General features: G+C 39.0%; 1 protein-coding gene across 1 annotated transcript; it reads right to left on the reverse strand.

Moving 5' to 3' along the window:
* Positions 1–9699: 9699 nt before the first annotated feature.
* Positions 9700–17509, reverse strand: bub1bb (BUB1 mitotic checkpoint serine/threonine kinase Bb). Its single transcript, XM_067368144.1, has 9 exons — positions 17373–17509; positions 16979–17136; positions 16842–16901; positions 16613–16757; positions 16338–16534; positions 13695–13873; positions 13426–13607; positions 13181–13278; positions 9700–10219 (listed from the first exon to the last, which is right to left on the reverse strand). The coding sequence occupies exons 2-9, from the start codon at positions 17116–17118 to the stop codon at positions 9928–9930; spliced, it is 1293 nt and encodes a 430-aa protein (XP_067224245.1). The 5' UTR covers positions 17119–17136; positions 17373–17509; the 3' UTR covers positions 9700–9927.
* Positions 17510–17661: the final 152 nt, after the last annotated feature.

Below are 17661 nucleotides of genomic sequence, written 5' to 3' on the forward strand. Positions count from 1 at the left end.
AGCAGCAATAATAACGCCAGCAGCAGCAGCAATAATAACGCCAGCAGCAGCAATAATAACGCCAGCAGCAGCAATAATAACGCCAGCAGCAGTAATAATAACGGCAGCAGCAGCAGCAATAATAAACGCCAGCAGCAGCAGCAATAATAACGCCAGCAGCAGCAGCAATAATAACGGCAGCAGCAGCAATAATAACGCCAGCAGCAGCAGCAATAATAACGCCAGCAGCAGCAGCAATAATAACGGCAGCAGCAGCAATAATAACGGCAGCAGCAGCAGCAATAATAACGCCAGCAGCAGCAGCAATAATAACGCCAGCAGCAGCAGCAATAATAACGGCAGCAGCAGCACTAACGGCAGCAGCAGCAGCAATAATAACGGCAGCAGCAGCAGCAATAATAACGCCAGCAGCAGCAGCAATAATAACGCCAGCAGCAGCAATAATAATAACGGCAGCAGCAGCAGCAATAATAACGCCAGCAGCAGCAATAATAACGCCAGCAGCAGCAGCAGCAATAATAACGCCAGCAGCAGCAGCAATAATAACGCCAGCAGCAGCAGCAATAATAACGCCAGCAGCAGCAGCAATAATAACGCCAGCAGCAGCAATAATAACGCCAGCAGCAGCAATAATAACGGCAGCAGCAGCAGCAATAATAACGCCAGCAGCAGCAGCAATAATAACGCCAGCAGCAGCAATAATAACGGCAGCAGCAGCAATAATAACGGCAGCAGCAGCAGCAATAATAACGCCAGCAGCAGCAATAATAACGCCAGCAGCAGCAATAATAACGCCAGCAGCAGCAATAATAACGCCAGCAGCAGCAGCAATAATAACGCCAGCAGCAGCAGCAATAATAACAGCAGCAGCAGCAATAATAACGGCAGCAGCAGCAATAATAACGCCAGCAGCAGCAATAATAACGCCAGCAGCAGCAATAATAACGCCAGCAGCAGCAGCAATAATAACGCCAGCACTAGCAGCAATAATAACGCCAGCAGCAGCAGCAATAATAAAGGCAGCAGCAGCAGCAATAATAGCAGCAGCAGCAATATTAGCAGCAGTAATAGCAGCAGCAGCAATAATAACAGCAGCAGCAGCAATAATAGCAGCAGTAATAGCAATAATAACAGCAGCAGCAATATTAGCAGCAGTAATAGCAGCAGCAGCAGCAATAATAACAGCAGCAGCAGCAATAATAACGGCAGCAGCAGCAATAATAACGGCAGCAGCAGCAGCAATAATAACGCCAGCAGCAGCAATAATAACGCCAGCAGCAGCAGCAATAATAACGCCAGCAGCAGCAGCAATAATAACGGCAGCAGCAGCAATAATAACGGCAGCAGCAGCAATAATAACGGCAGCAGCAGCAGCAATAATAACGCCAGCAGCAGCAATAATAACGCCAGCAGCAGCAGCAATAATAACGGCAGCAGCAGCAATAATAACGGCAGCAGCAGCAGCAATAATAACGCCAGCAGCAGCAATAATAACGCCAGCAGCAGCAGCAATAATAACGGCAGCAGCAGCAGCAGCAATAATAACGGCAGCAGCAGCAGCAGCAATAATAACGGCAGCAGCAGCAATAATAACACCAGCAGCAGCAATAATAACGCCAGCAGCAGCAATAATAACGCCAGCAGCAGCAATAATAACGCCAGCAGCAGCAGCAATAATAACGCCAGCAGCAGCAATAATAACGCCAGCAGCAGCAGCAATAATAACACCAGCAGCAGCAATAATAACGCCAGCAGCAGCAATAATAACGCCAGCAGCAGCAATAATAACGCCAGCAGCAGCAGCAATAATAACGGCAGCAGCAGCAATAATAACGGCAGCAGCAGCAGCAGCAATAATAACGGCAGCAGCAGCAATAATAACACCAGCAGCAGCAATAATAACACCAGCAGCAGCAATAATAACGCCAGCAGCAGCAGCAATAATAACGGCAGCAGCAGCAATAATAACGGCAGCAGCAATATTAGCAGCAGTAATAGCAGCAGCAGCAATAATAACAGCAGCAGCAGCAATAATAACGCCAGCAGCAGCAGCAATAATAACGGCAGCAGCAATAATAACGGCAGCAGCAGCAATAATAACACCAGCAGCAGCAATAATAACGCCAGCAGCAGCAGCAATAATAACGGCAGCAGCAGCAATAATAACGGCAGCAGCAATATTAGCAGCAGTAATAGCAGCAGCAGCAATAATAACAGCAGCAGCAGCAATAATAACGGCAGCAGCAATATTAGCAGCAGTAATAGCAGCAGCAGCAGTAATAGCAATAATAACGGCAGCAGCAATATTAGCAGCAGTAATAGCAGCAGCAGCAATAATAACGCCAGCAGCAGCAGCAATAATAACGGCAGCAGCAGCAATAATAACACCAGCAGCAGCAATAATAACGCCAGCAGCAGCAATAATAACGCCAGCAGCAGCAATAATAACGCCAGCAGCAGCAGCAATAATAACGCCAGCAGCAGCAATAATAACGCCAGCAGCAGCAGCAATAATAACACCAGCAGCAGCAATAATAACGCCAGCAGCAGCAATAATAACGCCAGCAGCAGCAATAATAACGCCAGCAGCAGCAGCAATAATAACGGCAGCAGCAGCAGCAGCAATAATAACGGCAGCAGCAGCAATAATAACACCAGCAGCAGCAATAATAACACCAGCAGCAGCAATAATAACGCCAGCAGCAGCAATAATAACGCCAGCAGCAGCAATAATAACGCCAGCAGCAGCAGCAATAATAACGCCAGCAGCAGCAATAATAACGCCAGCAGCAGCAGCAATAATAACACCAGCAGCAGCAATAATAACGCCAGCAGCAGCAATAATAACGCCAGCAGCAGCAATAATAACGCCAGCAGCAGCAGCAATAATAACGGCAGCAGCAGCAGCAGCAATAATAACGGCAGCAGCAGCAGCAGCAATAATAACGGCAGCAGCAGCAATAATAACACCAGCAGCAGCAATAATAACACCAGCAGCAGCAATAATAACGCCAGCAGCAGCAGCAATAATAACGGCAGCAGCAGCAATAATAACGGCAGCAGCAATATTAGCAGCAGTAATAGCAGCAGCAGCAATAATAACAGCAGCAGCAGCAATAATAACGCCAGCAGCAGCAGCAATAATAACGGCAGCAGCAATAATAACGGCAGCAGCAATAATAACGGCAGCAGCAGCAATAATAACGCCAGCAGCAGCAGCAATAATAACGGCAGCAGCAGCAATAATAACGGCAGCAGCAATATTAGCAGCAGTAATAGCAGCAGCAGCAATAATAACAGCAGCAGCAGCAATAATAACGGCAGCAGCAATATTAGCAGCAGTAATAGCAGCAGCAGCAGTAATAGCAATAATAACGGCAGCAGCAATATTAGCAGCAGTAATAGCAGCAGCAGCAATAATAACAGCAGCAGCAGCAATAATAACGGCAGCAGCAATATTAGCAGCAGTAATAGCAGCAGCAGCAGCAATAATAACGGCAGCAGCAATATTAGCAGCAGTAATAGCAGCAGCAGCAGCAATAATAACAGCAGCAGCATACCAGATCTATTCCACCAAGACCAAACGTATCAACATTGTCATATCCATTACCATGCCAAACGCTCAGAGTTGTCATGACAGAAATTTGTTTAGGGCTTTTCACAATACACATTGTTTCAAAGCAGCTTTAAAGAAAATCATGATGTTAATGTTTATAATATCTTAATATCTTCATGACTTATAGTCGTATTTTGCAGATTAGAGCTGGCCGTTAATATAGTTTACGATACAACCAAATAAGCAGTTGAGATTTGGTATGTTGCTTTTACTGTATGTATGCAGATGAAGTTACATAGGCTATACATATATCCAACTTTATATTATACAACATTTTGCGATGATGCAATCATTTGAGATTTGCAATATAGTAGCTATATATAGGCTTTTGGACATGTATATCCAACTTTATAAAAAGAACTGGGCGATTTTGTAGTTTCATTTTGTGGATTATATAGAGCTGTGCGATTATATAAACAATCATGCCATCAAGATTTGCTATATTGTGAAAGTGCATGTTTGTGCAATTATTCATATTCAAAGATTTAAATGACAATTATTCAGTATCACAGTGCAAGATCAGCACCAGCTCTTATTGGTCCATTTCAGGTGTTTGGATAAAGGCTTTTCATTCTGATGGAGCTATAAAATAACAACACACTCGGACTTCCTCAAATTGCCCTTTGGAGAACATCTAGGCATGCTTTTGAAGGTGCCTCAAGTGTCCTATTATTCAACTTTAATACATCAAACCCTCATTATAATGGTTAACTGCTCAGATTTTACACGTTTCAGCTATTTTTCAAAGGTTTGCCTTGTGGTTGCACATCTTTGCATGCAAATGTAGCGCGCGCAAGAGAGAGGAGGTGGGGATGGTGAGGGTGAAGGAAGGTAAAAGCATTTCCACATCAACGCAGTCCTTCAGAGCTTCACCTTCTCTTGAGCCTTTTCTTTGTCGTCTAGGCTTTGTGCTTTAGCTTTCTCTGTCTGTCGTTCTCCAGCAGCGCTCAGCATCATCACAGTGCATGAACACAGCTCGCGTAAAGATGTCAAAACACAGGCTTTTCTTACCTTGCCGTTGTGCGGTGATGAATTTAGCAGCCTCTCCAGCTGGGAAGAGGCTTTGTGGGGCTGTGTGAACGCACGCACGCACGCGCGCGCGCGCTCTCAGTCAGCCTCCCACTGCAGGCTGCCGTTCGCCTGAGAGAGCCCGATGCATTTCTGCCTCCAGCTGCACGCGTGCACGGCCATCTCAGAGAGATGATGCTCGAAGCCGCGCATTTGATCTCCCAGCAGCCCCTGCTACCGGTGCCGTGATGGTGCCATGGTGAAAACAAGGTACAATCCACATCTAGAGGATGCGAAAACAGCCTGGCCTGCCTCCTCTTCCCTCTCTCTCTCTCTGTCTCTGTCTCTCCCTCTCGCTCGCTCCTGTGGGTTGTCTTTGCAGTGTGTGTGTGTGTGTGGCAGCATCACCTAGGAGACAGTTCACGCCCCCTCTGTCGCCTTGGTGAAGCGTTTCCACGTGAGCAGGTGATTTGAGACGGCAGGTAGTGTCGCGCGCTGATAAACCGGTCAACTCATGAATAATTCATGAGATAATGAGGGTCATGTCATGCTACGAAATAACAGCAGTCAGATGACAGAGGCTGAATAGACAAATATTTACCACGGCAAACAGTTTCCAGCAGAAATTGCTTCATGTAATGTGATTTAATATGACTGATAAATCATAATGCATTAATGGCATATGGGATAAACATGAAAAAAACGTTTTATTTCAGTGTAAAAACACCAGTGTCAATATTTAACATGTTGAATTTATTAAAGCAATCCAAAATCTGAATTTTATTTTGAATTTGGTGGACAAATGTTTTTCCAATACTATTTTAAAACAGAATTGCTTTCAAAATCAAACTTTTTATTGAATTTTAATCAGAATTTTAATGCAGTTTTCTTCAGACCCACACAAAAATAACCCAAATGATTTTCTATTAAAAAAAATAAAGCATTCATGACATCATTTAGCAGGTTAATCGTGACATCGAATCATGAAAGCTGCTTTACCACTGACTGCACCCGCCAAAATAATCAACCGTTCATCTAAAACACAGACATTTGAACCTACATTTGCATCTTAATTAGTATAAAGCTCATCTATGACAGCCAGAGCAATTCAGAACTATCAAAACATAAGATCAAATGTAAAATTATTGCAAAAATCCCTAATAATCACATTGGGCTGGTCTGTGAGTTAATCATCTCTAGTGTGATTTGCTCTCCTGCTGTTGTCTTTCAGAGCTTTTGTTACGCAGCATTAGGATCAGGGCAGTTTAAGTCCATCCCTAAACAATGACGCTCAGTGAGCTTTTGTCTTTTGACTTTAGCATATTAATAGCTGAATGATCCTCCATATGCACTGAAGGCTTCACGCAGAAACCAGATTTCACTGAAGAAAATGTGAGTCTTTAACCTTACAACACATGGAGTTATTCATAGAGCCTCTAGAAAGAAAAAGCTAAATGTTTTTGTATCATGTAAGCGCTTGACTGCTGTGTCAAGAATTTTTAAATACATTAATACATTTACTAAAGTTAAAGTTGCAGTTTAATTTTTCCTTTAGGTTCTTTAGTTAGTGTGTAATGTTGCTGTTTGATTATAAACAACATCTGCAAAGTTACGACGCTCAAAGTTCAATGATATTTTCCATTACAGAAATCGCTTTTTAAACAGCTGGTAGGGACTACAACGAGCTTCTTCCTGGGTTGGTGACATCACTAAACCTAAAATTTACATAAACCCACCCCCGAGAACACGCAAGAAGGAGGTGTGGCCATGTTGGGCTGCTTTAGAGAAGAGGAAGAGTTGTTGTAGTCGAGTGTTGTTGTCATGCCGTCATTTTACGCCGGACTGCTTCACAAACGAGGGTCAATTCAACACAAAAGATGAACATGACGGCACATGCTAGTGGATGAGTTGAATCAACTCCACAGCAACTACATCAATTTATCCACTAACCATTCAGAAACGTCTAAAAGTTGTAACTTCTTCCTGAGTCTCTCCATCAGTGTCGACTCCGGTTTGAACAATGTAAGGCTGAACACTTTCCTCATTTTGGCTGCGTGAGATTGCTGAGCTGTTAAAGCTCCACCCTCTTCTGGAAAGGGGGCGGGAGCAGCAGCTCATTTGCATTTAAAGGGACACACAAAAACGGAAATGCAGAAAAGTGGCAGATGGAGCAATAATAACTGATATGATCCATGATAGCATGATATTTTTAGTGACATTTGTAAATTGTCTTTCTAAATGTTTCGTTAGCATGTTGCTAATGTACTGTTAAATGTGGTTAAAGTTACCATCGTTTCTTACTGTATTCACGGAGACAAGAGCTGTCGTTATTTTAATTTTTAAACACTTGCAGTCTGTATAATTCATAAACACAACTTCATTCTTTATAAATCTCTCCAACAGTGTAGAATTAGCCGTTAGCCACAGAGCACAGCCTCAAACTCATTCAGAATCAAATGTAAACATCAAAATAAATACTTTACTCACATAATTCGAAGCATGCATGATGAACATCTTGTAAAGATCCATTTGAGGGTTATATTAGCTGTGTGAACTTTGTAAATGCACTGTAATATAGTCGAGAGCTCGTGTGGCAGGGAGCAGGTGAATTAAAGGGGCGGCGCGCTGCCAAAATCAGTGTATAGTTAATGATGCCCCAAAATAGGCAGTTAAAAAAATTAATAAAAAATAAATCTATGGGGTATTTTGAGCTGAAACTTCACAGACACATTCAGGAGACACCTTAGACTTATATTACATCTTGTGAAAAAGCATTCTTGGGCACCTTTAATGGATCTTGAGAGAGGAAATGTCATTGCTGGCTATACAGACCTCACTGAGCCATCGGATTTCATCAAAAATATCTTAATTTGTGTTCTGAAGGTTAACAAAGGTCTTACAGGTGTAGAACGACATGAAGGTGAGTAATTAATGACAGAATTTTCATTTTTGGTTGAACTAACCCTTTAAAAGCTTCTGGATTTCTCTGTGTATATTAGTTTAGTAAAATAGATCAATGTTTTAGATAATGCATTGAATCTACAGAGGCTTCAAACCTACATTTTCTGACTTTTCTTGAAGTTATTGCTATTAACATCAAATTAAGAAGTTTCTCAGCACAACTTTTGGAGCAGCAACGACGAAACGCTACAAACTTTAATCAGTCTGCACTTAAATCTTCATCTTAAAATACCACCAACACTGAAGATCAACAGTTTTAATGGATTTCCCACAATCAGAATGTTTTCAAAAACAATATTCTAAAATGTTTTGCAATGGAATTGTTATAGCAATGGGTTTATTTTAATATTGTTTAAATATTACTTATTATGTTCAAAATTTAAATAATGATTCAATACATCATCCAAAACAGATTCACTATGGTAGGCCTGTTATAAATGTTTATATTTTAGACGTGACGGGATGGTTTTCGCGGGAAATTGCGCACATGCGTCACTCGCCCGCGCATGTCTCGTCATATCCGTGACCCCTTAGAAAAGTTTGGCTTTCTAACAGAGTTCATTGTAAAGTGTTATCTATTGTGAAGCGTCATATTCATCCGCACAGTCACGCAGAGCCGAAGCACAACCAAATGTTCTTCCGCATGCAGTTTTTTTTTAAACCTTTTTTATTTTTTTTATTTTATTAAAATCACATTTTTGTTACCACTGTAACACAAAAGTTATATAATACAGATAAGTGTGTTAGTAAAGCAGGTCATAGCATACTTATATCATACTAAAGCATGCCACTCTTCATCAGTATGTAGATGGATAAGCTGCTGTTTTAAACCACATCGAGATAAATAAGAGCTCTTGTAAGTTCTCACTTGATACACTCGAACATCAGCAGCTTTCTCGATTCTCAACCCACATCACCCTTTAGCGCCACCTGCTGATGCATCAATGAATTACACGTTTAGAGGTTTGTTTAAAACAGGTCAGATAATCTGTGCATATTAAACTTAAGTGTGTAACTCTTCTGCAGCATTCAGATTCATTATCATATTCCACATTAGTGTCCTTGCCCTGTTTCATTTTGCAGTGTTTGGATATGCACTGAATTGGGTCAATGATGTGACGGGTCAAATTTTTGTCCAAAGGCCTTAATAATAATAAAAAAAACAAAGATTTGACATCCAAAGTATGTAAGGTAGTACAACTAGATCTCTTTCATTGAATCCAAAAGGCTTTAATTATATTTTGCTACATATAAAGGTGTTTTAAAGATTCAAAAGGTCATTCGCATCAATAATACAGCCATTTCATTTGTGATTAAAATATCTTAAAATGTAATAAATGTATTTTTTATTCTGCCATGATTTTATAACATCATATATCAACATAGTGCAAAATTGTATTAAAACTATGTGTAGAAGTCGTTGCTTTGTTATGAGAAAGAATGTCTAGAAAAATGAATTTCATTGAAGTCATTTGGAGTAACCAATATAAAGGGACCAATTTGGATCAAGTCATGTGACAGGATGTGACATCATTCAGACACCTGCAAAGGAACACATGGTCATGAAGCAAAGTTACTCTCTTTAACTATTTGATAAATTCATGTTTTCTCTTGCTCAAACGCATGTCCCGAAACATCAGGTCATTCGGTGCAACCGCTATAAAACATGGAAAATGTTGTAATATTTTAAAAACTTGTACTCAATATAAAATGTTTGATTGTCCTTTTGCTAGCTAGCTAGATATCAGCCTGAAAATATTGTCATTCAGTAAAACCGAAATTTTGGTAAAACCAAATTACTTTTTTGGTGACACATTTTGTAAAAAAAAAAAAAAAAAGACAAAAGCAGTGTTAATTGATTATAAAAACCACATAATCTCATTGTTAACACTTAATAAAACTTTATACTTATGCCATTATGCTTTTTTTACACATTTAAAAACCTTATTCATCAATGACCCAATTACAAATGACATTAAAGTCAATGCAGTTAAAATACCTTTATCCTCTTCCAAATAAGCTCTGCTGATAGTGTAGAATAAATGAAGCGCAAATGCAGTTCCTGAAGTCAAAGTACAGGAGCAATTTGATGTTATGGAATCAGTTGCATTTATTGAAGCATTAATTACCACATCTACAAGTAATCACAATATTTAAAAAAAACTGTTGCGTTACAAAAAGTATGTATATACAAAAAGAAAAGTGTATGTACAAAAGCACATGAACAGTTATACACAAACACAACGACAACAAATATTTGTTGTGAGCAGCCTACAGCATTTTTAGGTGTCATCAGCGAGTTTCTAACATCTAAGACTGCAAACACAGCTCATCTGTCTCCTTCAGTTTGTGCTGGAATCCTCAGGCCTTCCGGCGTCTCTCGTCTGGAGTAAGTGAGTGTGTTTCTGCCAGTAGCGTTCGGCCCGCAGCTCCTCGAAGCAGAACTCTGTGGCTCCGCTGTCGAGCAGCTCTCTGCAGTACATGCTCTGTTCTCGGCTCTTTCCGTCTTCCTGCGTCTGGAGCTGCATGAGCTGCTGTCTCTCCTGCAGCTTCTTCAGCGGCGTCTGCTCCGGTCTGCAGGGCTTCCTCGCTGACAGCACCGGGTTCACCGCAGGATTGATTTTACAGGGAGTTCTGGAGGGGGAAAATGAGGTGAGCACATGGAAATAATAAACACATTAGTTCAGACCCATTTAAATTCTACTTTCTCTGCATCTGCTTGGTCTTGTTGCTTATGATTCATTAGTGCAGAGTTATTATTGTTACCCAAAACTAAAACTATTACAAATATCAACTGAAATAAGTTTTTTTTTTTTTTTTGCTAAGACAACATTTTTAGTTTTCGTTTAGTTTAAAGTCCGCGTGAACCGGAAGCTGCGACCGACTTCAGTATTGTGACGTATTTTCAGAGTGAAACAGAATAATGAGGAAAAGAGGGCGTGGCTTGTTTTTCCCCCACTAGGAATTGATTGTATCTAGAAAAAAAGGGGGAGGTACATTTTCAGATTTTGATTAAAGATTATAAATACGGGAAAGATTTTTATATATGGGTCAAAGAAGGGAAAAAAAAATTGAATTGTTGTTTTTCAATACATCAGAATGGGTCCTGTATAAATTTGTTTGTTTTGAGCAAAATTAAATATTCATTTTTACCATGATTTACAGAAGACACATATTAAAATGTCATTCAGTGTAACAATCTTGTCAGGAATATTTCTAACAAAAAACTATTTATGCCATATTAAAGACTAATTACTTTTACCCCAAATGCTAATTACTTGTCATTTTACATTTTTTAACTTTGCCACTATTCTAGGTTTTGCCCATTTGTCAGCAAGAATTTTTTACTTATTTAAAATGCAATAAAATTGAGTACGAACACTTATTCTTTTATATATTTTAATATGTAAGGGTCAGAATAAGTGTGTTGTTTAAATTTTTACATAAATATAAGTGTTACACTGAATGACAACAGAACATTTTTTAAAAGTAGATGTTTTACTTGCATTTAATTTGCTTTTCTATGTATATAAAATCACTGTTGTAAATTTCTATTAAATGCGGGCATATGCATATATATATAATGATGCTGAAAATTCATCTTTGCATCACAGGAATAAATTACTTTGTCAAATATATTTAAATAGTACACAGATATTTTAAATTGTAATAATATTTCACAATATTACTGTTTTTACTGTATTTTTAATTAAATAAAATGTAGCCTTGGTGAGCAGACGAAACTTCTTTTAAAAACATTAAAAATCTTAGTGGTTCCAAACTTTTGGACTGTACTTTGTATATGTGTGTGTATAATATATATATATATATATGAAGAGTTTATTTGCAAAAACAGATAACTCCATTTTTATGAATTCTCACAAATCATGTTTTTTTTATTGTGCATTCCAATTAATAACAATCAAACTGCAGTTGGGCTGTTTTGATTAAGTAATGATAACTCTAAAAAATATAGGTAAATTAAAAAATTTAAATTCATTGAAAGTATGTTTTATATATATATTAAAAGTTTGTTTTTTAGCAAAAGCAGATAACTCCAACAGTCGTTTTTTGGCAAAAGCAGATAACTCCACATTTCATGTTTCATAGTTAAACAAAACCCAAGTAATTGTATTTAAAACACTCTCAAACACACATGTGCACACAAACGCACACAGACACCCACGCACGCACACACACACACACACACAAACAGATCGGCACACACACACGCGCGCGCACGCTCTCTCTCTCTCTCAAACACACACTCAAACACACACACACACACACACACACACAGATCGACACACAAGTACACACACACAGATCGGCACACAAGTACACACACACGCACTAATCCACACACGCACGTGCGCGCGCGCGCACACACACACACACACACACAAGCAAAAGGACAACCAATTTTTCAGCATGTAAGTCGTGTATGGTGTACAAGGACTTACAGGAGTCGAAATCATAAATCCTCGATCACTTTTAGTGAGCTTTGATAAAACTTCCCTCAGCTAGCGCGTCTTTCTGAAGTGACTAGAAGCCTTGTCACCTGACCTGAATACTGCGCGCTGATTCGCTAAAACGGACTTATTGGTTTCTGTCTGTACACAAACAAGGGCGTTTGTCGGCTTCTGCTGTAAAACGTGAACTTGCGATGCCTGAAAGTGGGCAAAACCGGCTCTTCTGACAAAATGGATTTAGGGTACAGAACGTGCTATATATGGAGAATAATGCACAGCACTTAGTTCATTTTTTTAAAAAATGGCGTTTATCGGTTTTTGCAAATGAACTCTTCATATATTTATTTATATATATATATATATATTTATAATATATAATATATATATAATATATATATAATATATAATATATATATATAATAAAAATTTACTACTAAAAGTACTAAAAAACCTAAAGCTGAAATAAACATTAATAAAAGCTATAGACATTAAAAAATAATAATAATAATAATACTAATAACTACTAGTAAAATGCCAAAAACACACAACAAAATTACCAAAACTGTAACATTAAAATGCAAACAGAAAAAATTATAAAAACTGATTTATAATATTTATTAATATTTTCAAAGTATATTAACCCAAAATATGATCATCCTTATCTTAAAATTTAAATGGCATCCATTTAGTTTCTCATAGAAATACCTAACTGATATTGTAAAAAAAAATAAAAAAAAAATAAAAATATTAATAATAATAATAAATAATATTATAAATGTCTAAAATGTGTTTTGGAAAATACTTTTTCCCCCTACTCATAATACTGTATGATGTTATGATGTATTTATTTTAATCAATTTTAATATTTAGTTTGTGTTACTGTTTTTTTTTTCTCCCTAATTTCCCTAATAATGTTTTTTATAAAATTTTTATTTTAATCTTATTTTGTCTATTTTAATTTTTTTTTTAAATTTGCTTTAATGCAGGGGTTTTCAACAGTACATAAAAAAGTAAATAAAAATGGTTTAGAGTTATTATACAGACTAAAAGAACAAATGTTATTATAAAAGGAGCACAAAGACGGTCAAGAGAGACCATCGTCATATCCTCTGATGACACTCACACAGTGGGCGGCTGGTCGTCCTCTTCCACAAACGGCTGGAAACTGGGTTTAGGAGGTGGAACCGCGACACTGAGACCCGATCTGGACTTGAGGGGCAACTGGAATCAGAAGCAAACACAATCAATGATCAGATAACAGCCTCCATTCTCCTTCAACCGCCTCCAGACACAAAACTAACTAAAACCAGTCAGGTGACCAGTTAAACGGGTAATATTAGCACACAGCTCATCAACACCGACTCGCACCTTCACGTTGCTCCATTTCTCAGGTTTCTGTTCGTTCTCTTTGGCTCTGGCAGTAGGTGGCGCCATCCAGATCTCAAATTTGGGTTCTTGCGGCTCAGTTTCAGCTTTATTCTCATCAAATATCACAAGGCGACTGTTCTGTTTGGGGCCCAACGGCTGTTTAAACTGGAGCCCACGTGCATCTGTGTGTCAAAGTGAAAGAGTGTGACTGAACTGATCCGTGTACACAGCAAACATTCACAACACGTTTGAAGAAAGTTTCTACTCACATCCGGTAGACGCGTTCACTCTGTTGATGGGAACGACTGCCTTTTTCTTCCCTCTGGCTTTGAGCTCAGCCAGTGACGTTCGCTGAGGGTCTGCGGGTCCTTCATCATCATCGTCTTCATCTCTTTGCTGATCTGTCATGGATGACATCATCTGTCTGCAGACTCGTGCCTGCAAAGCTCTGGAGATCAACACATTTCATTATGAGACGATCTGAACCCTGAACACTGCAGTACAGTGGCAGCAGTTTAAAGTCCACATTCACAACTTCCATAACGTGATATTTCTGATTCAAACAATATAATCTATGAGAACAAATGCAGGGCACCACTTTACTGTCAATGAGGAATTTATTAGATGGTGAAAAGTATGGAAGCTTGTTTCCGCCACTGAGTAAAAAGATAAAAAGGTAATTATATCACGCAATTCCGACTTTATTTCATGCAATTCTGACTTCGTATCTCACAATTCAGACTTTATATTACGCAATTCCAACTGTATATCTTGCAATTCCGACTTTGTCATGCAATTCTGACTTTCTTGCAAATTCCGACTTTACGCCTCGCAATTCCGACTTTACACCTCGCAATTCAGACTTTACATCACGCAATTCCGACTTTGTCATGCAATTCCGACTTTACATCACGCAATTCCGACTTTGTCATGCAATTCCAACTTTACATCACGCAATTCCGACTTTGTCATGCAATTCCGACTTTACATCACGCAATTCCGACTTTACATCACGCAATTCCGACTTTACATCACGCAATTCCGACTTTGTCATGCAATTCAGACTTTGTCATGCAATTCAGACTTTGTCATGCAATTCAGACTTTGTCATGCAATTCAGACTTTACATCACGCAATTCCGACTTTGTCATGCAATTCCGACTTTACATCACGCAATTCCGACTTTGTCATGCAATTCCAACTTTACATCACGCAATTCCGACTTTGTCATGCAATTCAGACTTTGTCATGCAATTCAGACTTTGTCATGCAATTCAGACTTTGTCATGCAATTCAGACTTTGTCATGCAATTCAGACTTTACATCACGCAATTCCGACTTTGTCATGCAATTCCGACTTTGTCATGCAATTCCGACTTTGTCATGCAATTCCGACTTTACATCACGCAATTCCGACTTTGTCATGCAATTCCGACTTTACATCACGCAATTCCGACTTTACATCACGCAATTCCGACTTTACATCACGCAATTCCGACTTTGTCATGCAATTCAGACTTTGTCATGCAATTCAGACTTTGTCATGCAATTCAGACTTTGTCATGCAATTCAGACTTTGTCATGCAATTCCGACTTTACATCACGCAATTCCGACTTTGTCATGCAATTCCGACTTTACATCACGCAATTCCGACTTTACATCACGCAATTCCGACTTTACATCACGCAATTCCGACTTTACATCACGCAATTCCGACTTTGTCATGCAATTCAGACTTTGTCATGCAATTCAGACTTTGTCATGCAATTCAGACTTTGTCATGCAATTCAGACTTTGTCATGCAATTCAGACTTTACATCACGCAATTCAGACTTTACATCACGCAATTCAGACTTTACATCACGCAATTCAGACTTTACATCACGCAATTCAGACTTTACATCACGCAATTCAGACTTTACATCACGCAATTCAGACTTTACATCACGCAATTCAGACTTTACATCACGCAATTCAGACTTTACATCACGCAATTCAGACTTTACATCACGCAATTCAGACTTTACATCACGCAATTCAGACTTTACATCACGCAATTCAGACTTTACATCACGCAATTCAGACTTTACATCACGCAATTCAGACTTTACATCACGCAATTCAGACTTTACATCACGCAATTCAGACTTTACATCACGCAATTCAGACTTTACATCACGCAATTCAGACTTTACATCACGCAATTCAGACTTTGTCATGCAATTCAGACTTTGTCATGCAATTCAGACTTTGTCATGCAATTCAGACTTTACATCACGCAATTCAGACTTTACATCACGCAATTCAGACTTTACATCACGCAATTCAGACTTTACATCACGCAATTCAGACTTTACATCACGCAATTCAGACTTTGTCATGCAATTCCGACTTTGTCATGCAATTCCGACTTTGTCATGCAATTCCGACTTTGTCATGCAATTCCGACTTTGTCATGCAATTCCGACTTTGTATCTCACAATTCAGACTTTATATTACGCAATTCCAACTGTATGTCTCGCAATTCCGACTTTAAATCTCGCAATTCCGACTTTAAATCTCGCAATTCCGACTTTAAATCTCGCAATTCTGACTTTAAATCACGCAATTCCGACTTTAAATCACGCAATTCCGACTTAACTTCATGCAATTCCGACTTAACTTCATGAAATTCCGACTTAACTTCATGAAATTCCGACTTAACTTCATGAAATTCCGACTTAACTCACAGTTGTGAGGAAAAAAAAGTCAGAATTCTGAGATAAAGTGTCACTATTTTTTTCATGGTGTAAACAAGCTTCCATAGAAAATTGCCTTTATGTTTAGAATAACATGCACTGATTTAACCCTGTAAAGCTTGACAGTCATAAAAATGTAATTAAAAAAAAAAAAACAGTCTAAGTTTCCAAACCTGTGAAACGCATGTAGTTTATCTGCAGGTTCTGCTCCACACTTGACACCATCCTGAAAAACACTGTCAGCCATCTTTAAGTTCCCCCTCTTCTCGTGCTCTTCAGACCAGGCGATGTAAAGAGCCGCTTGCATGGTTCCGATTCCTTGAGCCTGCATGTAGCGGAAGACGTCCATCGGGTCAGAACAGCCCTCAGCCTGCAAGCAAATGGAAATAAAGAAGTTAAAAATTATGCAATCTGAATTCCTCATCTAAACATAAGGTCTGTCACTCACAAATTCGATCCAGAGTTCAACGTAGCGAGCGTCATTGTGATATTTCTTGTCAGCTGTGAAGCGTGTGACTGCTCTTTCAAGAAGCACTGATAAATTACTCTCCTTTCCACCCTGTGGGAACGTCTGCTTCGTCCATTTTATGTACCTGCAGAAACGAATAAGAAAATATGACTTCCTGCGATCTGCATATTAAAACTCAACATGCATCTGCTGTCATAATCATCCATACCTGACCCACACGTCGAGAGGGTCGTCTCCGTCATACAGCCGCAGCTCAGACTCAAACGCTCTGAAAAAGAAAGAAAGCGTTAATATTAATGAGTTGTTCTGCAACATGCATTGTGTTTTATTAAAAAGCCCACTCACTGTTTCTTCTGATTGAGGGCCGTGTGGTTCCCCTCCTGCTGCTGACACAGGGCCTGGTGCAGGGCCGATATGGTACGGCCTTGTTTCAAAGGCTGGATATTTTCTTTGCACAATTCCCATTCGGCATCACACTCTGCCATGGCTGGAGTAGATCTGATCTAGAGTGGAATAACAGATGCCACTTATCATACTGAATGGTTACCAAAATTCATATACAACGCAATGGCATCTAAAAGGTACTCCAAATGTAAATATAATGTTCTAAAAAGCAAGATATTACTATGGTGCCCCACATATAAAGCAGTAACGTTAAATGATGATAAACAAACAGCAGAGAAACACTTTTGATCAGGTGATATTGTGCACAGCTGAAGAGTAAACAAATATAACTTACATTTTTCCAACAGTAATCTCCTTAATATTGTTTTTCTTCGTCGAAAGAAGCTTCTTTATACAATAAAAAGGTTAAAATATGATCTTGATTTTATAAATCGCTCGCTCCTGTTGTCTGTTCGTGTTGTTGGAGCAAAAGACGTTTGAACAAAAACCGGAAGCGCGCCGAAGAGATTATGATTGGATGAACCGCTCACGTGACCACGCGAGGTTCACTGAAACAATAACCGACTTTCTTTTTTTTTTTAAATAAATATATGTTTTTGTGTTTTTAATATAGTTTAATAGTG

Source organism: Chanodichthys erythropterus, chromosome 18, assembly GCF_024489055.1.
Source record: "Chanodichthys erythropterus isolate Z2021 chromosome 18, ASM2448905v1, whole genome shotgun sequence".
Lineage (NCBI taxonomy): Eukaryota > Metazoa > Chordata > Actinopteri > Cypriniformes > Xenocyprididae > Chanodichthys > Chanodichthys erythropterus.